Source organism: Abrus precatorius, unplaced genomic scaffold (genome assembly GCF_003935025.1).
Source record: "Abrus precatorius isolate BTA unplaced genomic scaffold, Abrus_2018 Scaffold1, whole genome shotgun sequence".
NCBI lineage: Eukaryota > Viridiplantae > Streptophyta > Magnoliopsida > Fabales > Fabaceae > Abrus > Abrus precatorius.
Window position 1 is genome coordinate 4,423,575 of NW_020874291.1, and position 26,621 is coordinate 4,450,195.

At 32.1% G+C, this 26,621-nt stretch overlaps 2 protein-coding genes across 2 annotated transcripts; both read right to left on the bottom strand.

Annotated features, from left to right (window-relative positions):
• Nucleotides 1–125: 125 nt before the first annotated feature.
• Nucleotides 126–20,189, bottom strand: LOC113858212. The gene is made up of 4 exons (XM_027490737.1): nucleotides 20,059–20,189; nucleotides 13,497–13,983; nucleotides 3,815–4,416; nucleotides 126–1,539 (listed from the first exon to the last, which is right to left on the bottom strand). Exons 2-4 carry the CDS (start codon nucleotides 13,519–13,521, stop codon nucleotides 526–528), a joined length of 1,641 nt encoding a protein of 546 aa, XP_027346538.1. The 5' UTR covers nucleotides 13,522–13,983; nucleotides 20,059–20,189; the 3' UTR covers nucleotides 126–525.
• Nucleotides 14,325–18,637, bottom strand: LOC113854917 (disease resistance protein At4g27190-like). Its single transcript, XM_027486256.1, has 3 exons — nucleotides 18,259–18,637; nucleotides 15,625–18,176; nucleotides 14,325–14,432 (listed from the first exon to the last, which is right to left on the bottom strand). The coding sequence occupies exons 1-3, from the start codon at nucleotides 18,635–18,637 to the stop codon at nucleotides 14,325–14,327; spliced, it is 3,039 nt and encodes a 1,012-aa protein (XP_027342057.1).
• Nucleotides 20,190–26,621: the final 6,432 nt, after the last annotated feature.

The window sequence follows — 26,621 nt, forward strand, 5'->3', positions numbered from 1 at the left end:
GGCTTTTGCTATGTTTCCATACAGGGCCAAGAGGCCTTAAATACTGCCATTGTAAATTTGTAGTTGATAAGCATTTTTATTGGTTCAATTAAATACCAATACTAATACTCTAAATTTATTATTTTAATCGATGCACGAATGATTTATTTATTTTATCCAGTAAAACATTTCAAATTACAACTCGCAAAGTCAAATTTAGCATACTAAAATTTTATCTATCAGGAAATGATGTCAAAGCTTTATTTACTTGTTCAAAATCCTATGAATTCATCAAAGTTTCCAAGCTCACATCTTAAGCTACCTAGTTCTGATTTCAAATTTGCTAGCTCCACTTTGGCCATTTGGAGACAAACCTCCAGGTCCTCCATAACAGCATGTTGTTCCTTTACTTGCATTTCAAGTGTCTTCATGTGATCAATGGTTTCCTTGTGTATTTGGCTTTGCTTAATCAATGTCTGTGTTCCTCAACCATTGAATATCAAAGCCAAAGGTCTCCAACTCACATACTAAAGACTCAAATTCAACCTATTTTGTTTCAGTAAGGTCTCCCCACCTTGTCAATGTGAGGAATTCCAACATATCACCCAAAATGGTGTATCCAAATTCTCTCATTTTTGGTCGCATGAATTTCTCACGCCATGACCAAAGAGAAGGGTAACTTGATATAGCTTGCTCTAAAAGAGGGACGTGCCTTTTCTTGATTGGCCCTATATCCCTAAAAGCAGCATATTCTGTTGGAGTAATATCCCATTGCCCCATTGAAGAATCCAACGGATCAACCTCAGTAGGTATTCTATGATGAACAAGAGGAAGTGAAACTGATGACTCTAGATCAATGGAGGGAGCTATTGGAGAGGAATTTGTAGCTTCTGAATCCAGAATGACAACAGGTGAAGGATCATAACCATTCAGAACTACTGGTATAGAAGTAGACAGTTTTCTAAGCCTTAGGCACTCCAGAGTGGGAAGTGAAAGTGTCTGCTCTTGTTCAATCTCACATTCCTCCCCAAAGACTTTCTCTAATAGAGAGCAATTTTCTATAAACAGGTATTGTAGCTGAGGAAACTCATGAGATGAGGAGATAGATAAAAGACATTTCAAGTCATTGCACTGCTGAATATCAAGGATTTCCAGCCTTGGGAAACATACACGCTGACAATGATGAGATAAAAAATTTGTATCACCTTTGTCTTCAATAATTTGCATCAATTGGTCACATTTTTTAATAGTGAAGGACATTAAATGGGGAAGGCTTCTCAAGACTGAGGAAGAGAAGATGTGTTGCAATTTTTGGCACTCAACTACAGATAACTCTATGAGATTTTCAAGGTTCAGAAGTTGTAGGGGACCCTTCCATATATGCTTCAATTCAGGTAAATTGTGCAGATCTAAGTAGCTTAAGCTTAAGGTCAGTGGATCTTGATCTCTATTAATTGAAGGTCCTTCTATTTGGAAAATGGCTTCTATTTCACAGTTACAAAGCGAAAGTTTGCCTGAATCTTCTATGGTTTGTCCATATTCAACTTCTTCCAATGACACCTGCGTACATGGTGGAGAAAATTAAATACATTAGTCCTTTCAATTTATAAGTGATAGTTGATGACTGAAATAAATTATTGAATTTATTTATTTTTGTTGAAAACAATAACTATTGCCAAATTCTCATTCAAATTCTGACCACCATCTATCTTAGCCCCAGGACTGCACATATCTACTGGTGGTACGACATCAAAGCCAAATAAGCTCTAACATGATATTCGAAATGGACTAAAACTGACTCAACCCCAAAAGCTAGATGTCCAATTTATAAGGAGTATTTTAACTGTATTCCCAATCAACGAGGACATCTTAACCAAGACATTTTTCTACACAACATTAAAAACATTATAGATTTGAAGTTCTTAAGTTGACACTCTAATAGTAAGACTTTTTCTTCTTGTTTTGGACCAAAGTAGCTAGAGTTCTCTAGTAAAATGGTAATACATTATTGTTGTGCTTTTTAATGCTTTCCTATCCTATTTTAGGGTGTATTTGTGTTGGGGTATGAGAGTTAAAATCAAGAAAAAGACTGAGGAATATTAACAATTGTTATTGACCTCTTTGAAAAGAATCAAGATTACAAGAATCCTCCAGAGCTATCCGCTCCTGAACAGAGAACAATTCTCCCTAACGGTATTTTACAGAAAAACCAAAAGTCCCCCTAGTTCAGTCTAACTCTATTTAAAGGGTATTAACAACTAACTAGCAGTTGGCTCCTTCCTTCCCTTCTTCCTAACATACACTTTCCACACTTAAGGTGTCTTGTTAGTGTCAATCATATGTTCTTCTTCCCTGGTCCTAACAATTTGGATATACTACTTAATTAAGTGCTTATTTATAAGTTGTTTTAAAATGCTGATTTATGTCATAAATTTAATCATGAAGCTTTTTGGAATAAGCTAAAATAAACTATTGTAATAAGCTATATCAAGAAGCTAATAGAAATAAGCTAAAAAGAGCTTATGGAGATCATAAGCTATTTATAAGCTCTTCCAATAAGGAGTGTTAACACTAGGAGTCTAGAAAAAAAATACGGAAGGGCACAAGGAATCAAGTGGCTATCCCCTTTTAGTTAGACCTTTTGAGAGTTGACATTGTTAATCAGATGTTAAAAACCGTTTAGTTGGTTAGGTTGTTATACATGGAGGCAGAGAATGTAATGCAAGTTGATTAGTTGGTTATTGAGTTCTGCAGGACCAAAATCTCTAAGCTAGTATTGATCAGCCAATTTGAAGATTTGATTGGAAACTTGACACTGATTTTGAAGTCTTGAAAGACCTGATTTGTTACAGTCAAGATGTGTGAGTGTGACAATGGTGGAGCATGTGTGTTGACAAGAAGACCTGAAGATTATTTATATTTTTGTTGATGATGGAATTTTATCGCATGGTTCAGTGTTCAGATAGTTTGGCAACCTTTCTTTGCATTCTTAAAGCACACAGTATTGTTCATAAACTAACAAGTATTGATACTTCTCAGAAAAATAGTCTTCGTGAAAGAAAGAATCATCATTTACTTAAAATCACTAGAACTATATTTTCCCAAATTTTTGTTGCTACCTCATTGTGGGGTTGTTGTTTTTGGCAATGTAAGTTCCATACAACTCATGATATCTTTCTTTCCTTATGTTTTCCTCTTATGCAAAGTGGACTAATCAACATACTACATGTTCCTTTAGGGGTTCAAAAGACAAATATTTCATGAAAAGCTACAGTGAGGTTTTAAGAATTTGTTGAAAAGCTAGGAATGATGGATATTTATTCACCAACTTGAAGGGATTGTTGTAACAGTCCTACATTGTCTGCTAACATAACCATTTGTTATTTTCTATTACTAGTGTAGATTATTAGTTACCATAAATTGAGTCTTATTTTAGGAAAGACAAAAATTAGAAATTCTTTACTCTAGTCTATACAGTGTCCTGTAGTGTGCAATTTGGTATTCGTTGATATCCCAGAAATAATATTCAATAATACTTCCTTTTTATTCAAGTCAAGTCAGACCACATTAAATTATGCCTGATTTGTTTGAGATGGTTTTCTCCAATTTCAAGATTTATGCGAGCATGTGAAGAAGGGGATGTGATATTCCCCAATTATATTGAAGGAGATATGTTATTTCCGAAAGAGATTGAAGAAAATGATGTTTCCTTCAACAACAGAAGCAGCTAAGAATTTCTCCTATTTAAGTCTGGTACAAATCTGAGCTACAGAGATCTTTATTCATTCAACAAATTAAAGTAAATAGACAGATAGAGAGAGAGAGAGAAGCTTACCTGGTTGGATGTGGAACCCCACTGTGATGCTTTTGAAGATATCAAATTCCTAGTCAACATGTTGGGTAATCCAAGTGAATCAAGAGAAAATCGTCGCAAAGATAAGCATGAAACATAAAACCTTTCTGGGCAAATGCTAATAATTCTTGATAGACCTCTAAGACAAAGTTCAGTCAAAGCAGGAAGCTGAATTTGGATCTGACTTTTGTTTTTATTGGAAGAATTCTTTCTGTGCTGACTTTCACCAAATATATACTTTATCTGGGGAGCTTCACATACAAACATAATTTTCAGTTCCACTAGACCGCGAGCATAATAAACTGGAAATAAGTACTCCAATAAATCACATTTTTCAACCCTAAGAACTTCCAATTTGGGGAACAATACATCACAGTTCCCTTCATTAGCCTTCATAATCATCTCCTCCCTGTTATTTTCTTGAACTGCCTCTTCAGTTACTATGAATTTCAATCCATGACATTCTTCTATTGTCAAATATTGAAGTGACGTCAAAGTTTTAGCAGTGAATGGGGTGAACAATGATCTCAACATAGGACAAGATGCTATTTTCAGCTGTTTAAGATTGTGCAAACGAAATGGCCCTGAAACAAAATGCCAAGAGGATCGATCAGGAGTTTATGCATTCTAATGGTGCAATAAATGTAACATCTATTATGTTTTTCCTTTATAGAAAAAATATAAAATGCTAAATTGAATTTTGTTTTGGAACAATGTAAAAACATTGCACATGCTGTGAGATCACTGTAATTCACTTAAAAAGTTTAAAGCCCAATTTTAGTGAACACAGATAAACATGTATTCAGCCCAATTAAATTTTTGGCCGTTTGCAAAGATATGCAATGAACTTTCAAGTCATTATAATTAGTCTCTAACTATTATTTTAACAGACGCTTCCATTAAATTTGTTAAATAACTTACAAAAATGATACATGGAAAAATCCAAACCATATATTTCTAACGTTCTATCCAATCTCAAACCTTGACTAATTTTAAACTTTTTAAATTAAAAAAAAATTTAAATACTTTCAAAATTCAAAATAACTATTGCAAATCACCACTTTTCTCTTCCTCCTTCCCATTCTCCCTTCCACAGTGACAGTGCCACTGCCATCTTTGGAAGTAGGCGACAGAGACAATGGGAGCTCCTACAGAAAAGTATTATGTGGCCATGTATAGAGACAATGGAAGCACCTACATTGACACTATCATAAGCTTAAATGGATACAAATCTAATCTTAAAAACAAAAAAAAAAAAAACTATACTGAGAAACTAAAATCTCCTACTTCTAATAACATGTTGAAGCTAGGTAGTCCTTGTGCAGGCAATCCATTGGGCAGTCCCCCGTTTGCAGATATTATGCAGTCGTAATTGACTGCTGGGATGAAGTTACAAATGGTTGATGCAGCATAAAATAGATCTGGCAAGAAACATGAGCAATAGTGCCCACGGACTTTTTCTACCTTTTTTGTTTCATTTTCTTAATTTCTCATTATTTTAAAGTATTTAAAATTTGATGTGTTAAAATTTAATATTAATCAATGCTTGCGATTAAGCAGAATTATAAGAATGGGATTTAGTCAAGCATCAGTTCTATTAGTTATTTAAAAGAGAATTTTACCTGAAGGATCTATTACATAATAGTTGAAGTTCAGAGACTAATTATAGTTTATGGTTTCTCTTTGTAAATGGACAAAAGTTTGGGGGGTCCCTTAAAAATAATTTGAAATTCAATCTATTTCCATGTTCACTTTAAATTCCCCAGAAAAAAAGTCCCTAATACAATATATTTAAGAATTAAACAATTGACACAATAAAAAACAAAATTATTAAGATGAAAGAAAACAAAGAGACATGAGAGTAATTCTGTATGTTTCAATTACATCACGGGATGTATATTTATATTGATAACGAGAATCGTAATCATAGCTACAAAATTAAAGACAAATATACGATTATTTAATTACTATAATTATACGGATATTGTTTTTCTAAATAATATATTTAACAGATAATAGTTCTCTAAATAATATATTTAACACTCCCTCTCAAGTTGGAGCATATAAATCATATGCACTGAACTTGTCACATATGTACTGAATACAAGGACCCCTTAAAGACTTTGTAAATACATTTGTCAGTTGATCATTTGAATTGACAAAACTTGTGGCGATAACTCTAGATAAGATCTTTTTACAAAGGAAGTGATAATCAATCTTAATATGCTTTGTTTGTTTGTGAAAGACTGAATTCGAAACAATGTGTAAGGCTATTTGGTTATCACAAATGAGTGTCATTTGTGTATCTTTTTTAAATTTCAATTCTTTAAGTAGTTTCAGTCATACACATGTGATTGAAGACATGACTCAATATTTTGCTTCTGCACTAGAAAGAAAAATCACATTTTGCTTCTTGTTCTTCCAAGAGATTACCTCCAATTAAAGCACAATAGCCAGAGATAGATCTCCTATCATGAGAGCTTGCATAACCTGTATCAGAATATCCAACAATCTTATCATGACCCTTATCCTTGTACAGGAGACCTTTTCCTGGAATACTTTTGATATATCCAATGTCCTTCACAGGGAGCATTAAGAAACTGACTTACCACACTAACAGCAAAAGAGATGTCGGGTCAAATAACTGAGATAATTTAGTTTACCAACCAATCTTCTATACTTTTCTAGGTTAACAAGAGGCTCTCCCTGACTTGGTAGAAGTTTAGAATTAGGATCCACAGGAGTATCTATATATTTGGCCTCCATTAAACTTGTTTTCTCCAATTTATCCAATACATACTTTCTTTGAAAAATTACAATACCATGCTTGGATTTTGCCACTTCTATTCCCAAGAAATATCAAATTTTTTCAAGGTCTTTTGTCTAAAAATTGTGACATAAGTGGTTCTTCAACTTTGTAATGCCATGATGGTCACGGCCAGTGATAACAATATCGTCCACATACACAACCAAGTAAATGCATCCTATAGCTGAGTGGTGATAAAAAAACTGAGGGATTAGCTTCACTTTGAATCATCCCAAACTGTTGGACAACAATACTAAATCTACCAAACCAAGCTCTTAGAGACTGTTTAAGACTATAAAAAGATTTCCGAAGATGACAAACTAATCTTGAAGACTCCCCCTAAACAACAAAATCAGAAGGTTGCTCTATATAAACTTCCTCAGCAAGGTCGCCATGAAGGAATGCATTCTTAATGCCATATTGATGAAGTTTCCAGTGGTGGATGGCAGCCATGGACAAGATCAAGTCCACAAAGGTCATTTTAGCAACTGGAGAGAATGTGTAACCAAAATCCAAGCCAAAGATTTGAGTATAGCCTTTTGCCACAAGACAATCTTTAAGGCGATCCACTTGACCATCAGGACCCACTTTGACAGTGTATATCTATCTATAACCAACAACAAATTTACCTGAAGGAAGAGGAACGAGGTCGCAAGTGCTACTGCTGTGAAGCACACACATTTCATCAAGCATTGCTTAACACCAAGTAGGATGTGAGAAAGCTTTTGTTGCATTCTTAGGAATAGAAACAAAGGACAAAGAAGAAAGATACATATAATAGGAAGAAGATAGACGATGATATGATAAAGCAGCATAATGAGAAGAGAGCTTACGAATGGAACGTATACCTTTTCAAAGTGCAATAGGGAGATTAGTGTCAGGTGATAGGATCGGAGGAGGGTCACATGGTATGCCAATAGTGGGCAAAGGTGGCCAACGATGATACACTTGTAACAGATGTAAATGAGGGTCATCAATAGGTGTGACCTTTGGTGGGTAAAAAACAACCAGAACTGGTGGCAAAAGTATGACGTACTCTAGTTCTAACTCAGACATTGTAGGAGAACTAAAAACTGGAACAAACTCAAAGAAAGTAACATCAGCAAATATAAAATAACGTTTAAGACACTTATAATTCTTTTGAGAATGACTATAACCAAGAAAAACACATTTGTGGGCACGAGGAGAGAGTTTGTCATTACTTGGACTAAGATTATAGGCAAAGCATGTGGACCCAAACACATGGGGAGGTATAGGATGCAAAGGCTGTTTAGGAAACAATATAGAATGTGGTACCTAGTTATGGAGAACAAAAGACGGCAACCAATTGATAAGATAACAAGCTGTCAAGACGGCATCTCCCTAAAAACGATGTAGGACACAACTAAAGGTGTCTTTTTTTTCAGTAACCCCATTTTGTTGAGGAGTATGACCATAAGAAGTTTGATGAAGTATGCCATTAGACGCCATGAAATTTTGAAAGGAATGTGACACGTACTCCATAACATTATCACTGCACAAAATGCGAATTGGAAGACCAAATTGAACTTTAAACTCATTAAAAAAATTTTTAAAATAGAAAATAATTCAGAATAATCTTTCATTAAAAATAACCATGTGCAACAAGAATAATCATCAGTAAAAGTAACAAAATACCTAAAACCTGAAGTAGAAATAGTACGATTAAGACTCCAAACATCAGAATGAACCAAACTAAAAGGAGATTGGCTTGCTTAATTTGACAACTCGGAAAGTAATTACGGACATGTTTTTTTAGTTGACACGACTCACAAGAAAGTGTAGATAACTGAGAGAGACTTGGTACCAATAGTTGTAGTTTCTGAAGACTCGGATGTCCTAACCTAGCATGTGAAAGAAGAGGGCTAACGATCAGCATACCAACAAAAGAAAGCGTTGAAGAATGCTGGTGGAATGTTGGGAGGAGCAGGAGTCGCCATGGATCAAACTAGAAGAAAGAGAAACACAACCAAACAGTGGTAAAACAAGGTAAACAGCAATAGTAGTGGTGAGAAGCCAGTCAAGAAAAGGAATACCGAAAAAGTCAGTAGCGGTGTGAATAGTAGCGGCTGAAAAAGTCGCCGGAGAGTGAACAGTGTGGCCGGATAAAATTCGCCAAACAATGAACACATGTAGCCGAAAAAAGTCGTCAGACAATGAACAGCAGCGGACGGAAAAGTTGTCGGAGAGTGAGCAGTGGCGGTAAGTAAAAGTATCTGGCGAGTAAATAGTGCGGTTGGAAAAATATCAGAAAACGGAGACACACGGTTTCTTAAAAAAAAAAATTACACCTATGAGCAATGGGCCTGCAGAGAAAGAATGGATTAGGGTTTTCTTCTTGTTAAACTTTTGATACCATGTTAAGATGAGAGAAATAAAAAATGCATGAAAGGAATTCCGTGTGTTTCAACTACACCACGGGATGTATATTTTTAGATTGATAACGAGAATCTTAATTATAGCTACAAAATTAAGGACAAATATACGGTTACCTAATTATTCTAATTATACGAATACTATTTTCCTAAATAATATATTTACATATATTTAATAAAAATGATAATTGATAGAAAATAACATGTAGCATCTTGTAAAAAATCTTACAAAACAAATTAGCATCATAAAAAGTTTAGTGACCAAATCAATAATACATAAGGTAAAATACTTGAATTACAGTAGTAATTTTTGCCTATAAACCATTTGGCTTGGCAGTACTTAGGTTGGCATGTAATTTAGTGCTCTAGTACTTTTGTTACTGTTAAATATATGTAAATATGTCATTTAAGAAACAGTGTCCATATAATTATCGTAATTAGGTAACCGTATATTTGTCTTTAATTTTGTAGTTTTGATTACTATTACCATTAGTAATATAAATATATATCCCGTGGTGTAGTTAAAACACACGAAATTTCTCTTATACCTTCTAGCTTTCTCTCATTTTAACATGGTATGATTAAGAGCTTAACAAGGAGGAAACTCTAATCTGTTCTTTTCTTTCTGGCTGCCATTGTCCACTCGCCGACGACTTTTCCGGCAATACTGTTCACTCGCCAGTGACTTCCGGCATGTTTTTTTTTTACCAGTTTCTCACCATCACCGCTACTTTTTACCTTGTTTTACCATTGTTTGGTCGCATTTCTCCCGCTTCTAGGCTGACCCATGGCAACTCCAACTCCTCTAGAACCTGCTTTGAAGCTTGTTTCTACTGAGTCTGCTTCCACTCCCAACATCCCACCAACACTCTTTAACGATTTCTTTCGTTGGTATGAGGATCGCTAGGCCTCTGGTTCCACTACTTCTATTGTGCACATGGGTAATTCTTTTATTAGTATTTCTCATTTCCCATCTCTTGGTCCATGGGTGCTTGATTCAAGTGCCACTGATCATATTACTGGTAACAAGTCCCTTTTTTCCTCCCTCTCTACATCTGGGTTCTTACCTTCAACTACTATGACCAATGGGTCTCAAACACAATTTCAGGATGTCGGCACTGTCTCTCCTCTTCCACTATTATCTATCGACAATGTCTTATATGTTCCTGGGTCTCCTTTTAATCTTTTATCTATAAGTTGTATCACTCGCACACTTAATTGTGTTGTCTCCTTTACTAAAGATTTTGTTTTTCTCCAGAACCGGATGATGGGGCAGATAATTGGCACCAGCTGAGTCACATGAACTTTGTCAAATTCAACCCTTGACACATGCTGGTTCGGCGGTGAATTCCCCTCTTCTTTCACATGCTAGGTTGGGACATCCAAGTCTTCAGAAACTACAACTATTAGTGCCAAGTCTCTCTCAGTTATCTACACTTTCTTGTGAGTCATGTCAACTAGAAAAACATGTCATAGTTCCTTTCCGAGTTGTGAAAATAAGCAAGCCACATCTCCTTTTAGTTTGGTTCATTCTGATGTTTGGGGTTCTAGTTGTACTATTTCTACTTTAGGTTTTAGGTATTTTGTTACTTTTATTGATCACTCGCACACTTAATTGTGTTGTCTCTTTTACTAAAGATTTTATTTTTCTCCAGAACCGGATGATGGGGCAGATAATTGGCACCAGCTGAGTCACATGAACTTTGTCAAATTCAACCCTTGACACATGCTGGTTCAGCGGTGAATTTCCCTCTTCTTTCACATGCTACGTTGGGACATCCAAGTCTTCAGAAACTACAACTATTAGTACCAAGTCTCTCTCAGTTATCTACACTTTCTTGTGAGTCGTGTCAACTAGGAAAACATGTCATAGTTCCTTTTCGAGTTGTGAAAATAGGCAAGTCACATCTCCTTTTAGTTTGGTTCATTCTGATGTTTGGGGTTCTAGTTGTACTATTTCTACTTTAGGTTTTATTTATTTTGTTATTTTTATTGATCATTATTCTCATTGTATGTGGTCATTTTTAATGAAAGATCGTTTTGAATTATTTTCTATTCTTCTGCAGTGTCTAGGCCAAGACCAAAATCTATCATACCTTCACCACCAATTCCGGTTGTTTTTCACCCACCAGAGGTCACACCTCCTTTAGATGACCCTCCTCAACGTTTGTTATAGGTGTACCATCATTGTACGATATTGTTATTATTGGCAATGACTATTATGACATTACACAATTAAAGAACCACTTATGTCATCATTTTCAGACCAAAGACCTTGGAAAACTTCGATATTTCTTGGGAATAGAGGTGGCACAATCCAAGCAGAGTATTGTAATTTCTCAAAGGAAGTATGCATTGGATATATTAGAAGAAACAAGTTTGATGGGGGCTAAATCTATGGATACTCCTATGGATCCTAATTTTAAACTTCAACCAAGTCATAGGGGCCTCTTGTTGACCATGGTAGTCAAAATAGTGTGCCAGATCATAAAATTGCACGATTTTACAATCTCCGACTCCCTCTTCGTGCTAGCTCGGTGCCAGGATTGTGATTTAGCAAGATCGGTTGGGATTTCTATGCCAGAACATAAAGCCGGTAAGCTCGGACGATCTTCCCATGTTTTCAAACCCAATTTTTAACCCAATGACCCACGACCTAGTTTGCTTGAAACCCTAAAATTGATTTCATTCTATGTTCCCTAAACCTTTCCTCTGATCTGCGACTTCATTCATTTAATCCCTATAGCTTTATGATTATATCTGCTCCAACATCCTTGTCTGCACCGGCAACCTTGTCATAGCGGAGCATTTTGGTGTGGCAACCATCGTAGCTGTATTTGCAGCCATTGTTGTGGCCTAATTTGAAGTGCAACAGTGCTGCTGGTGCAAAAGTTGTCGACTTTTCCTTTCTATCCCCAGAATGAGGCAGATTTTAGGGGGTTTTTAAGGGTAAGAAAGACTTCTTAACTTTTAAAAATAATTTGACTTTCCCTTTTTGCCCTTAAAATGATTCTGCTGTAAGTTTTTTAAGGGTAAAAGAGTTCTTCCATCAGAAGACATTACCTAATCTATCTTTCTCTTCTCCTCTTCTTTGTCTCTGTTTTTAATGGGCATGTCCCTGTTTCTATTATGAGTTAAGGGTGGTTCCCTTCTCCCGTTTATCTTTGTTTAGCTTCTTTTACTTTTATATTTATACTATTTTATATGTATTTATATAATTTGTAAGATCTTATGATCCGTGTAACGATCTTACAAGTTATGATCTTTCACCCCTTCTCCAATCCTACATAAAATCTCAATTTTGACTACCATGTTGTTACCCGAAAAAGTATAGAAGAATGGTTGATAAACTAAATTACCTCACGATTACTCGACTCAAAATCTCTTTTATTGTTAGTGCGGTAAGTCAGTTTCTCAATGCTTCCTGTGAAGGACACTGAGATGCATTGATTCGCATCTTGAAGTATATCAAAGGTGCTCTAGGAAAAGGTCTCATGTACAAAGACAAGGGTTATGATAAGATTGTTGGATATTCTGATGCAGGTTATGCAGGGTCTCATGATAAGAGGTCCATTTCTTGCTACTGTGTTTTGATTTGAAGTAATGTAATTTCCTAGAAAAGCAAGAAGCAAGATGTGGTTTCTCTCTCTAGTACAAGAGCAGAACATCCAATCATGGCTTCAGCCACATGTGAACTTATATGGCTGAAACAACTACTTAAAGAATTGAGATTTAGAGAAGACACACAAATGATAATCATTTGTGATAATCAGGTAACTTTACACATTACCTCGAATCTAGTCTTTCACGAATGAACGAAACATATTGAGATTGATTGTCACTTCCTTCGTAAAAAGATCTTATCTGGAGTTATTGCCACAAGTTTTGTCAATTGATCAACCAACAGATGTATTCACAAAGTTTGTAAGGGGTCCTTGTATTAAGTATAGATGTGACAAGCTCGGTGCATATGATTTATATGCTCTAAATTGAGGAGTGTTAAATATGTGTAAATATGTTATTTAGGGAAACAATATTAATATAATTATAGTAATTAGGTAATCGTATATTTATTTTATATTTTGTAGCTATGATTACTATTACTGTTACTAATATAAATATACATCATGTGGTGTAGTTGAAACACATGGAATTCCTCTCGTACCTTCTAATTTTCTCTCATATTAACAGTTACATAACAACTTTGAGGATCCCAAATTTCTACCATTGTTTAGCATTTCATTATATTTAATAGTCGAGCTTGAAGGGTCAGATAATTTTATTTTGTTTTACAAATGAAACGATGAAGAGGAGGTTCTTTAGAAATGCACATCCATTTTATCAGTCTATGGAATGATATTATGGTTTGTCTATATTTTTACTAACATTGTCCTACTAATTATTTTATACAAAAATTAAAGAAAAAAGATCAAGGGTTCTGTGTATTACTATTTTTAAAGTGTACCTGTGCTTCTGTTGGCATGAGTCATATACTCAAGAGGAGTAGAAATCACAGTGATCTCCACTTCATTGGATTCCTTACAATGATTCAAACAATTTTGTTGTTCTTCATCATCAACAATCTTCTCTAACTGATCACAATGTTTTATGTCCAGCACTTCCAAATGAGGTAGGCTTTCAGCTATACAAGCTGAGAAAATAGATTTTAATCTTCCACATGCATGAACACATAGTTCTGCTAGACAAGGAAGGCTCAGAACTTGTAAAGGACCCCTAAATATATAACCCAGCTCGGGTAGGTTCGCCAAAGACAAATGGTGTAAGCTTAATGTCAGTGGATCTAGCACCCCATTGATGGGAAGTCCAGTCAGCTCAAAAATGCCTTCTATTTTACAAAACCCAACCACAAGCGTTTCTACATTTTGCAGAGATAGTAAAGATGGAACTCCATTAACCACTTGGCTGAGCTGTATAACAAGTGGCCTCAAATCCTGCAAAAGCGTGAATAATAAACATGCTAGAAATCCATGATGGAAAGAAATGCAAGGTGAATTTAAGATTCATATGTGTGTTTAACACAAATTAAAAACATCCAAGACAAGATTTGGCTGCAACGTTGTTTCAACAAAGTGGTTAACAGTCTATTGAGTATACAAGCTACACAAAGGTGTATTGCCCATTTCCCTTTTCTCACATACTTGGATACGTCAAACTAAAAAGACGTAGAATAAAAACCATTGTTTTTGTTCCTAGAGTTAGAATTAAATCTGACTAAGATCACAATTTGTGTGTGACAGCATCTCCAACCACCACCACCTTGAGCTGTAGAGCTCTACATTTTGAAATCTCCTACCACAGGTGCAGTAAAATCTCTAGGAAAGCTACAAGTTGCTACAGCCTTAGGTCCATAGGTTTTGAAAATTGGAATCTCCAACCACCACTGCCATGAAATCCCCAGCGATGACCAACTTTGGTGAAGCATGCATACCAGCCTCTCACCAATGAGTCATGCAGTGATGAATTCACTACGTATTATACTAGCGTCCCATTGTGAATCTTACCAATGGTGATTTCTCTTCTCACTGATGAGTCATGCTCATGATAAGTTTTTTCCAGCTATAATGCACACCTTAGTGTTGTGTTACCTATGTTTTTTGGATTGCTAAATGTGTTTAAGGTATAAAGCTTCCAAATACAATTATTGATTAATTCAGAGAAGTTTTAGTTATTTTTGGATATAATTTGCTGACTAGAAAATTCCTGCTGATGGTCATTCCAGTGATATCTCTTCTTCCTTGGCATGCACTATTCCAACATCCCTTTTGGACAGATAATCATTTCAACCATTTTGCTAAGTTGCCTTTCTAGCTATGTTTGGCATGGTCGTTATATTTTTTTTTTTCTTAAAGGGGGTTTATTTGTAACATGCTTCAAGCTTTAACTTGATAGGGAGTGAAAATATATTAAAATTATTTTATTATCTTTTAGGTTTAGTTTTCTTATTTCCTTATCTACTTGGGGATACTAGCATTGGTATAAATGAAGGTTGGTATTTTATGGTGTGACATTGTAATACATCACACCACATCCAGAGTATTCAGTTTCTACTCTCCCTGTTCTTTTCCACCTATAATACCTAAAACGCAATAATTTCCAAAATAATATTTTAATTTTCAAATGAATTATTTGGGATTTTTTATTTACTTATTTCAGGTAATTATGGTAAAATCTCCTAACTAGATATTATAAGAGTCAGAACTCACAACTCATATTATTGTATTTTATGATCTTTTACTTTTTGAGAAAATAGCCCAACTTATTTTCTTTGCACTATATCCAAAATAAGTAACCCCTGCCCCTTATTCAATGCATGTTGATGTACATACAAATCAATAACGTAAAATACCCTTTCAAGGGAAAATGGAAAAGAAATTTCACATTAAAAAACAATATATAATTTATATGAATTGATGAGTAATATCTGACTAGTATTTGAGACAAATGTTTATTTTTATACATGATTTAGTGAACAGTAACATAAAAGGAATGATTTACCAGCTCTTACACATGAAAATCATGCATATAGCAGAAACTATATTTATTAAGAGTACATTGATGATTGAACACAGTACCTTTGTATCACCTTCTTGTCTCATTGAACCAAAAATGGAATGACTGACAGACATGACGTTTAACTGGGGACATTGCTGCAAATATAAGTTTTGCAAACATGGCAACATTGGATGATAACTTTCTGGGCAAATGTTGATGATATTTGGCAAGTGTAAGAGCTTCAGTAATTTCAAAACAGGAAACTCAATGACATGTAATTCATTTTGATTTTGACAAGATAGCTGATCTTGGTGAAACACATATTTCAACTCAGGAGCTTTGTCTATTTCCAAACACTCCAATTGCTTAAGGCCCTTAGAAAAAGTGACTGGGATTAAGCTTTCCAACTTTTCACACCATTTGACAACAAGATGTTTTAATTTTGTGAACATTAATCTATAACTCTGTTGACCATTATCATCTAAAACAATCTCTGCATCTTCATCTGTCATTATATGCTTCAGACCATCACAACGTCTTATGTTCAGTACTTCCAGTTGCCCCAAACTTTGAATAACAGCAGGGGAGAAGAGAGACGTCAACATGGGGCAATTCTCAAACTTTAAGACCTTAAGACATTGCATGTTCAGCTTCTCTAAAGATGATATGCTACGCAGCTGGCTGCACTGGGCAATACGCAACTCCTCTAACTTCTCAAAAAGGCCAGGCGGAGGTGGACCATGGAACAGTGCCTTCAAATGCTTCATCCATGTGACTCTTAGCTTAACCAAATTGGAGAAGACAATCCCAACACAAAACAAATTGGAAGTGTCAATCAAACACTCCATCTCATCAGAACGATCAAGGTGAAGCTCAATCAACTCATTTGTACTTCTTCCTTCTATTTGAGCTATGTTAGGGATAAAATTTTTACAACTTCCCTTTATGTTTCTAAGAAAAAGAATTTCTGCTCTTTGTACCAGATCCTTGATTGCTGCACTTGATGTGGAGACATCAAAATGGTCTACAGATAAGAGTTTTGATCTCATATCACCTTTAAATTTATAATCAGAACTTCCAATATCTAAATGATACCTTTGAAATCTATACAAAGAGCTGCTCTTGTGAAAGAATTTGACCAGATTTTGATCATTTAATACCCTTTCTGGAAGATCATTTTTTATAAAATACAACTCTTCTAGTTGTGAACATCTTCCCAGAACATCATAAGGATTTCCTTCTATACTGCACAATGATACATCTAACAACCTCAATTTCTTCAGTTCTGCTATGTCATTTGACAATTCATTAATCATACAGTTGTAGAATTCAAGAGTCTCAAGTTTCTCTAACTTTCCCAAAAAGGAGAGGTCATCCAATCTGCATCCTCTTAGGCATAAGGTTCGAAGATTTGTTAAGCAAGGAATTGACTGTGCCAACAATAGACTCGGGATTCCTTTTAAAATTCTATGATAATGCAAGACCAAAACTTTAAAAGAACCTTCGCTGTCTTTGTACATGTATAGAATCTCAAGATTTGGACAATCCAATTGATCTGGAAATTCATTTATGTTATAACAATACAAGAACTTAATTGTACCTTTTATGTCTGTATCTTCTTTCAATGTCTTGGTATCCATCTTTGGATCCATAATGACATGAATTTCTTTCTTTGCTATCCACAAGGCTACATCACAGACCAAGTCATTCATGATCACAGCTGGTCTTTCTTCAGCCTGAAGCAACAAACCAGAGTTTAGGAGTTTATTAATGGTTGCAGTCACTTTGGTCCTTGCCCTCTCGAATGAATTAACATCTTCGAACAAGCCTAGCCCAAACCCAAATCTGATTAGAATTTCAAGAGGAATTTCTGAATCTTCTGGGAAAAGAGAACACAACAAGAAAAGTGACTTGGCCTCTTCATTCTTCAAATTATCATAACTTAATTGTAGACATTTATAAGGATTTTCCAGACCCGGTTCGATATCCAGTGGTTTAGACTCTCTCAATGTTTCCAGTGCTTCTACCCACTCAACCATCTTTTTGCCTTTCAAAGTGCTAGCTACAGCTTTGATTGCAACTGGGAGTCCTTTACATTGATTTGTAATTTCTTGTGCCAGACCTTTTAGGGCTTCAGATGCTTTATCCATTATATGTGCATGTTTTTGGAACATAGCCCACGCTTCTTCCTCAGTTATGAGTGTTAGGGGAATTATTCTTTGACAATGCATCATAGTACATACATGTAGACTTCTTGTAGTCAAGAGAATGTTGCAACCCCTGTAATTTTCACCAAAGGGAATCCCTATGGCTTCAAAATCAAGCATTTGCCATACATCATCCAGAATTATAAGAATATTTTGTCCACTAGTTAATCTCAGATACAAGCGCTTGGCTCTCACTGAAATATCTTCTTCCTTCAACTCAAAATCTAATGCGCTGGCAATATTTCCTTGAATTTTTCTAACATCCAAGGCACTGGACACAGGAAGAAAGACAACTTTGTCAAAGATTTGCTCTGCTTCTTTACCAACTTCCTTTACCAAGGCCGTTTTTCCAATGCCTCCCATGCCATACACTCCAATCATGCGAACCTCATCATCTTTTAGTGCATTTAGAATTTGATTTTGTACTCTCAAAGTATATAAAACCTTCAGAAGAATAGTATTTCATGCCAGGAAGTGTAGGAAGGCGTGAAAATTGCTTAAATTCACTATTTGTATTGAGCTTTCTTATGGTAAGCTTCTTCTTTGCTGCCTCCTTTCCAAGACGGTATCGCCAGATCCAATTGGGGCAGTGACCAAGAAAACAACTTTTTTTTGTTTCTGCTTTCTTTTCCAGGATCTCCACTTCTTCCAAGAGAATATCTGCATTATTCAGCCACTGCTCAACATCATCAGCAATCTTTTCAGTTCTCTTTTTAGCTTTATCCGCTTTATCCAGTACACTTTTCCTTGTTAATGTCAACATTTGTTTTTCTTTTCCAACATCTTCAACAAAACTGCTGAAGCAGACAGAATAACGATCTTGACGTGTTACAGCATATATCAAATCCTTTACAATTTCAGTCCCAACAGATGTACCAAAATCCATGGCCAATAAGAGCAATGATACCCGAATAGAATAGTTAACTGTTCCAATAAGAAATCCACATAAACCTTAATTTCACAATCAAGTTATGCTATAAGTAATGTGCAAAGAGGCCACACAGCTATAAGGAACACACTTCTTGACATTGATTCCAAATGAATGCAATTTCAAAGTAAATTGCTACCGTAGCTATAAGATAATCACGATACACAATTTGACATCTGTTGTCCAACTTCATACGGTTCATTCTATTCTGTGTTAGTTTGCAATTGTTTACCAACAAACAAAAGGCAATATTTATTACTGGCAACTACAGGAAGGTGTATGCAAGAGTAAAAGGAGTTGTGCTAATAGCATCAATGCTTAGATCAATGTTGGTTTGCAAAATATCAATATGGTATGCGTAAATCACTTTTCTTAAAAAATAATTTAAAATATATTAAGCAAGATTCATTAAAAAAAACATTCTTTTTTCCTTTTGTAGAACAGTTTTTGATCATGTAATATTAAGAACTAAAATTATCATCAATTTACACTTTGGTCTTCTTGATCATGGTGATACTAAGTACTACCAATTAATGACAGAAAACAGTTCTTGGGCATCCCTCTAACAGGTTATGCTTTTGGGAATGTTTCTCATCGACATGATAATAAAGCCTCTGTAAACAAGTGCCAAGGAGTTCAATTTTCGGCAAACCCGAGTGGGAAAACAAAACTAAGACTTTGATCAGATTCAAAAGGGGTTGAAAATATCAACAATGAACTACCAATTTCATACTGATAAAAGTGCACTCATATTTTCAAGTAAAACAGAAACTCTAAGCAAAGGGAAATCAACCTTACCATTATATTCAGTAGTCAATAGTAAGGAAAATGTGAGCCATGCCCTGTTTGGCTGTGTTTGGGCCTTTAAAGCCGGAGAACCATTCCTCCAAAAAGTGCATGTGTGCAATAGTGCTTTTACACAAATCCTCCTCCATATTTCCAAGTAATCACTAACATTTTAAAAAGCACGTTCAAAAAGCTACAAAAAATTAACGATTATTTTCTAAAAATATACTAAACTAATCACAAACTTAGAATCAAGATTGGTGAGAGTGAGCACTAGCACCAGTTTTTATTGAAATCTTAAACTCAACTTTTGTATAAAGAATGAAAGCTATCATGCTCATGTGTCTTCAGAGAGCGTACAAATAATAATTTCAGCAACAGAAGAACACGAAAAGATGTGGGTTCCACTCCATTTTTTTATGTCTCTCTCCCCATTTTATGAGTTCCAACTAATTTAAATTACTAAAATTAAAGAACATATTAGAAAAAAGGTCATATCTCACAATACATTCTACTTAGCACAAGCTGATCCTAATATGCATAAATTAAAAAGAACAAAAAGCAACTCAGACATTGCATAGGTACAATTTTACCTCTTCAGTAGAATTATTCTCAGATCAGCACTACCTTCAAGTATGCTATTTTTCTTTTTCCTCTTATGATTTCATTATGAGAATAATTAAGCAAAGAGTAGCGCAAGAGCACAGGTCAACTACTGAGTCTACGACAAAAATAATTAAACAAGTACAGAACTCTATCATAACCATGGGCTCTATCCAACTCTAATAATAGCGTGGGCCATGTCTAGCAGATACCAACTTATTTTTAAGAAACGATGTTTTGCATTTTCCAAATAAATATTTAACCTAAAAATAAAATTATCGTTGTTATGATTATTAGTAAAAATAAAATAAAATATTTTTCTATACAGAAAAATTAATAATTTCATTTACTAAAAAATCGTATATTAAAAAGTTATAATTTTATATTATCAATGAATTCCGAAAACTTAATGTATACTATGGAAATAATAACTAATAAAATTATCCGGAAATAAGAAATCTAATCTTTAATTCAAAATTATTAGCTAAAAAATATTTTTTTTAAATTAATGTATTAAATCAAAAGTACACTAATTTCTACTTAGTATTAAATCTAGGTAGTATTAAGATCTAAGGTTCTTGAGTCCCACTTTCAAACATTTGATTCTAGTGAAAGATTTTGAGGCATGACCTTTCCGCTAATTTTTCTAGTACAATTTTCCTAAAGTTCTTATAATAAGCTTCAAAATCACTAAACTTCAAATTCCTAAAAATATTACAATTTTTTAATTTGGTCTCTTATTTGTAATTTTTTCAAATATATATATATATATATATATAACCAAACGGTCCCCTTATAATTTTCATAATTCTTTTTGATCCATTTAAATATAATAAATTTTCTATTTGGTCCTTATAAACAGCTTGAATTCCCTTTTGGTCCCCCTACAACACATAACTAAATAAAAAAATAAATAAAGATATTTAAAAGGATTAAATAGAAAAAATAAATGGAAGGAACCATTTTGTAACGAAAAACATTTAATGAGGGAATAGTTTGAAAATATTAAAATTGAAGAACCAAATGAAAAAAAAATTGATAGTTTTTCAAGAATAAAAAACTCATTCATTTAGTTATGCATTCTGTAGTTTGGTAAAGGTTACAAGTTTAAAAAGTTTCAAAAACTAGAACTACTTTTCAATTTTATTGCTTTGGTTTTCAAACTTTGAAATCAAATTTTAAATCAATTACATATAAATTACTCGTTATATATTTAAATTATTTGTTAATGATAAAATGACTAGTAATAATAATAGATGGTTAAGATAATAGGAGTGGTAACAATCAACATTGAGTGGTGGCTTTGACATTAATAATGGTGAGAGTGATAGCAATAGTGAGAATAGTGCAATAATAGTAATGGTGGACGGCTAAAATGACAATAATTAATAGTAGTGGGAACAAAAATTATAAGGTGATGATGCTGGCTAACAATGGTAATGTAGTTCATATATCAATTTGAGATATTTCAGTTAGTGTGATATATAAATATTGTATATAAGCTACATTATAAAAAAAATATTTTATCAAATTTTAAAATTATGTATACAATAATTCATAACTCACTATAAATATTCATAATTTTTCATTACAACTCATTAAAAAAATAATAGTGAAACTTAAGACACAAGAATCACATATATTCAAGACATCATTAACTTATGTTTTTTTGCTTTGTTAGAAGTTATCTCGTTTATCTTCTCAAAAACTTTAAAAATACAAATTATTTTTAATTTATGAAGAAATTTTCAAATTTTATATTAATTTTTTATATAATGACTTATCTAGAAATTATTCAAATTTAGCCAATATTAATGTCTCATGAGAGTTTTAATTTAACAATGGCTTATTTATACTAATTTATAAGATAAATCTTATTATTTTTTATACAAATTGTGATAATATTTAGAATATTAAATTTAAAAAATTAAATTTAAGAAAATTTGATATAAATTGTGATAATTATTAGAATATCTAATAAAAATATTTATTTCATATAACTTTTTATTATAAACTTGTAGTCCAATAAAATTACTTTAAAAAAAATAAAATTTATATAATAATAAATATTTATAATAATTATTTTTATTAAATAAAATTAATAAAAATAATAATTATTATATAATTTTAACAATTTTTATATAATTTTTATCTGTATTATTGACAATTATTAAATAATTATAACAATTTTTTATATAATTTTATAAATAAATTTTAAAATATTATTTGAGTATTAATTATAAATTTTTTCATATTATAAAAGTTTTATATTATTATTTTTCTTAATTTATTTTTATAAAAAATATATATTATAAGGATCATATTATATTTGTGTAAGAATATCTTATATTTAAAAAATAAAGTCATAGTAAATATATAAAATTAATAATAAAAAATAACACTGAAAAAATTTGTTAAATATACTGAATAAAAGTTAATATATTTAAAAAAAATATTTTTATTGTATAAATTGTAGATATAAAATATTTTACATCATAAAATTTATAGATGCAGAAAAATAACTTGTGTTTCTAAATTTTTATCTTAATAGAAAAATTTTGATAAAACTTAATACAAAATTTCAAACTAAATGCTATATATATATATAATATTTAATTTTATTTTATTCATTAATTTAGTATTTTAAATTCATAAATATACATAAAATTAACTACACCATAACATTAATTTAATATAAAACATAGTATGTATATGATAAATTAAAATACATATTTATATATTACATATAAATTAACTAACAATTTAATTTTTTATTTATACGTTGATTTACATAAATATTTACTAATTATTAAATTTCAAGTGTATATTAACAACTATATTTTTTTAATAATAAAAAATCTATCTATATCTATATATATATCTATATAAAATATATTAAAATTAATCATTTAGGATTTTATATATTTATATTAAAAATAACCATAACATGTATAAATCTAAGTTATAATGAATCTATAATTATTAAAAATCATTAAAAAATATATATAAACATACTTGAATTGATTAAATTTATTAAAATAATTATAAAATAGTATTTTATAAAATATTATTTTATCATTTAATTATTGTTTAGTTAAAAATATTTAATATTAATTGTAACGCCCCAGATTTTAGTAATCATATTTTAATATGTTAATATAAGTGTATATGTGTTTTTCATGTATTTGTGTATTTGATGTACATGTATATATGTGCGATGATGTGGGTGATTGGAATTGAATTGGAAAATTCGGCTAAGTGTCAGGTGCAGGCGTGAAACTGTTGCCTTGTCGCTGTACCAAGAGGCTTCTCGCTGCAACGAGAGAGCAACAGTTTGGGATGTATTTCTAGGTGCAGTCTCGCTATAGTGAGAGGACCTCGCTGTAACAAAATTCTGCAGAAACCAGAATGCAATTCTCTCTGAGATTTTCGCTGTAGCAAGAGAGGGTGTCGCTGCAACGAGGATCTCGCTGTAGCGAGAGTGTCGCGACCAGAGAAGATTTAAAGGACCTAGGGCTTGGGAAACTCAGTTTTCCCTTTTCTCTCTTCAAGGTCCCTTCGATTCTCTCGACCCAAAACCTTATTTCATCGATTAAATTGCCTCCAAGCCATTTAGGAGCAAGATTGAAGGTTGAATTTGTGTGGGGAATGCTTAGAGGTAAGTTTTAATGGTTAGGGTTTTGATTTTTCATCCCCATTCTCTTATTTCTTAGTTTTCCTTGGTTCTCACGAGAAGTTTTCGTGTATTTAGGACTAAGTTCATGTGGGGAGCCTTCTCATTGCCAATTTTGTGTGTGGTCTTCATTTGAGATAAGAGGGGACTCTACCCTATCTCATTTTGCTTGAAAACCTGTTTATTTACTATGTTTTATAATGTGATTGAGATAGGATGTGTGGACTGATGTATTCTAATAGATAATGTGTGGTGCATATGATTGTGATGATTTGAAAGTTGATTTTTAGTGAACTTTTATGAAGAATTGATAATTGAATATGGATGACATGTTGAAATGTTGTGTGCATGGAATGAGCATATGTGTCATGTGTGGTAAACAAATGTGGGTCAGCGGGCCATATACTGCGAATGAATGTGGGCACTTGTGCCGTGTGTGCAAATGACTATGGGCCTATGTGCCATGTAATGTTAATGATTATGGATATTGTGTGAATGAGGCATGTAAATGCCGTTGTAATGATGCTATGAATGGTTCAGCGATACACTGAAGGTGTGAAAGATGGAGACGGTAGAAATACTTTAGGGAAGAGAGAATGGTGGTAACATCAACAGTGAGCGTGGGTGCACCACAGGCCAGACACCGTCCTCCTGACTAGACCTCTGACCACTACCTTTACTGAGTGACCCGTGACTACCCACACGATATCCGTGAGGCGGGATAACCGGCGACCATTCATGATGTGAAACTGTGATCACAGTGCCACAGTAAGCGTAGCTAGGTGCGGTAAACACACGTGTGTGAAATGTTGGTGCAGTGAGTGCATCGGTTCTATTTTGAATTGGAATAGATGATGAATGATGATTGTGACTAAAATTGAGATGCTTGTCTTGTGAATACATGATTTAAAATATGTTAGTAAACGAGTAGTATTTAAGGTGAGTCTCTATTTTTTTTGTGTTGGGTAGTGTAAAGTACTCACCCTTACATTTATTTTTCAGGTGACTAAGACGATCAGCACCAGACTCAGTGAAGGAAGGATAAACTCAGTGAAAGAAGAATGAACTGTTATAGTACTTAAATTATATTTTGAAATTATGATGTAACTGAATTAGTCTTGTCGTAGTCTTTGATATAAATTATAATCCTTTATTGTTTTAAACTGTTTTATGAAACTCTATGATGAGATTTTTCGTTAAATAAAAATTTTATTACTCTCATTTTGCAAAATTATTACTTGAAAATTTTATTTAAGATGTTACATTAATTCTTAATTAAACTCATAAATTATTAACGTACTATATTAAAAATTTAATTAATAAAATTAACAAAATACAAAAGCTAAATTTAATTTAATTTTATAATATAATTATATTTGATATTATTTTTATGATAAAATTTTAATATATTGAATAAAAAATTTATTTTTATATTTTAAATATAATTTTTAATTCATTTAAATAAAATAATTTAATAAATATTATAAAAAAATAATATAATAATTATTACTTACTTTGTAAAATAAGTGGGCTAACCTAACTCTGGCCCTAATTCACTATTTTCTTTATTTTGGGGCTTCGAGCCAATGTAAACCTACTAATTATAGGGTTTAAAAAAAAAAACAGGACTATATAAGGAATTAACAGGGTAGGGCTTAGGGCTTTAACCCATTTTGACAGCTCTATTAATATCACATAAAGTAACTAATGTAAATATATATTATGATACCTTTATCAAATAAATATTTATATTAATGTAAATATTTTTTTTGTTATATATATATATATATATATATATATATATATATATGCATTCGTTTGTACGAATAAGGTAAATTTTTATAATAGATTTTTTAATATCTTATTTTATATAGAAGAGATTTTTATAAATAAAAATTTATAATTTAAAATATACAATAATATTATTGAAAATAAAAAATCTTTTAATTGAAAAAGTAAAATAATAAAATTTAATAAATGAGTATGTCAATTTTTTTATAAAATTAAATTTATTTAATTAATAATATTAAAAAATAGATCTAAATTATTTTAATATAATAACATGTTGTTAATCATATTTTTTATGTGATTCAGTTAAATTTTTATTTTTGTATTTAAAATTAAATTAAACTAAATAAAATTTTACACATAGGAAATTATAATTTATAATAAAATTTACTATATTTAACACTTTTTATTAACTTAATTCAACACATAAAATATAATAAATAATATTTTGATTAAAATAAAAAAATTAATAATTTTTGTCATTAACTTTTTAAAGTATATATTTTATCTATATTATGATAATTTTATCAAATAAATATTTATATCATATTAATTTTTAATTGTTATGTTACTTTGAGATAAATATTTGTATATTCTAAAATTGATTTGATTTTTGATTGACAAATGTAATGTGCATGTGGTTTAAAACTTTAATATATCAAGTTGTTTTACATTTGTATTATATTTACACTATTTTAAAATAATATATGGTTTATTAAGTATAGCAAAAATTAAAATAACATCATTTTTACAAATAGTTAAAATATCCTATAAATCTTAATTCAAATAATTAAAAATAATGTCATTTTTATATTTCTGACATAGTTATACTCTTTCATAAAACAAAAATGATTTGAATTCAAGTTAAAAAAAGAGAGTGTGTAAATCTTAATTTAAACAATTAAAAATATAATAGATTTTTATATTAAAACTGAAGCAGCATTGACGAATTTGATTTTGAGAAGAAAAGCACAAAAAAATCTATCATAAAATAAAAAAAGAATTTATGTTAAAAATAAAAATATAACAACTATTTGTTAAATAATTTATGATTTTTTAATATTACAAATAAGATAAATTTAATGTATGACA

What these genes read in the sequence shown, in the direction of transcription:
- LOC113858212 (XM_027490737.1), bottom strand. Translation starts at nt 13,521, where the DNA reads ATGACTCATGCCAACAGAAGCACAG. An exon ending in TCATGCCAACAGAAGCACAG is followed by an intron (nt 4,417 to 13,496) that starts GTACACTTTAAA and finishes ATTTTGTTTCAG; the next exon opens with GGCCATTTCGTTTGCACAAT. An exon ending in GGGGTTCCACATCCAACCAG is followed by an intron (nt 1,540 to 3,814) that starts GTAAGCTTCTCT and finishes CCATGTACGCAG; the next exon opens with GTGTCATTGGAAGAAGTTGA.
- LOC113854917 (XM_027486256.1), bottom strand. Translation starts at nt 18,637, where the DNA reads ATGGATTTTGGTACATCTGTTGGGACTGAAATTGTAAAGGATTTGATA. An exon ending in AAGAAAGCTCAATACAAATA is followed by an intron (nt 18,177 to 18,258) that starts GTGAATTTAAGC and finishes ATACTTTGAGAG; the next exon opens with TACAAAATCAAATTCTAAAT. An exon ending in GACAAGAAGGTGATACAAAG is followed by an intron (nt 14,433 to 15,624) that starts GTACTGTGTTCA and finishes ATTTCATGGCAG; the next exon opens with TGGTGGTTGGAGATTCCAAT.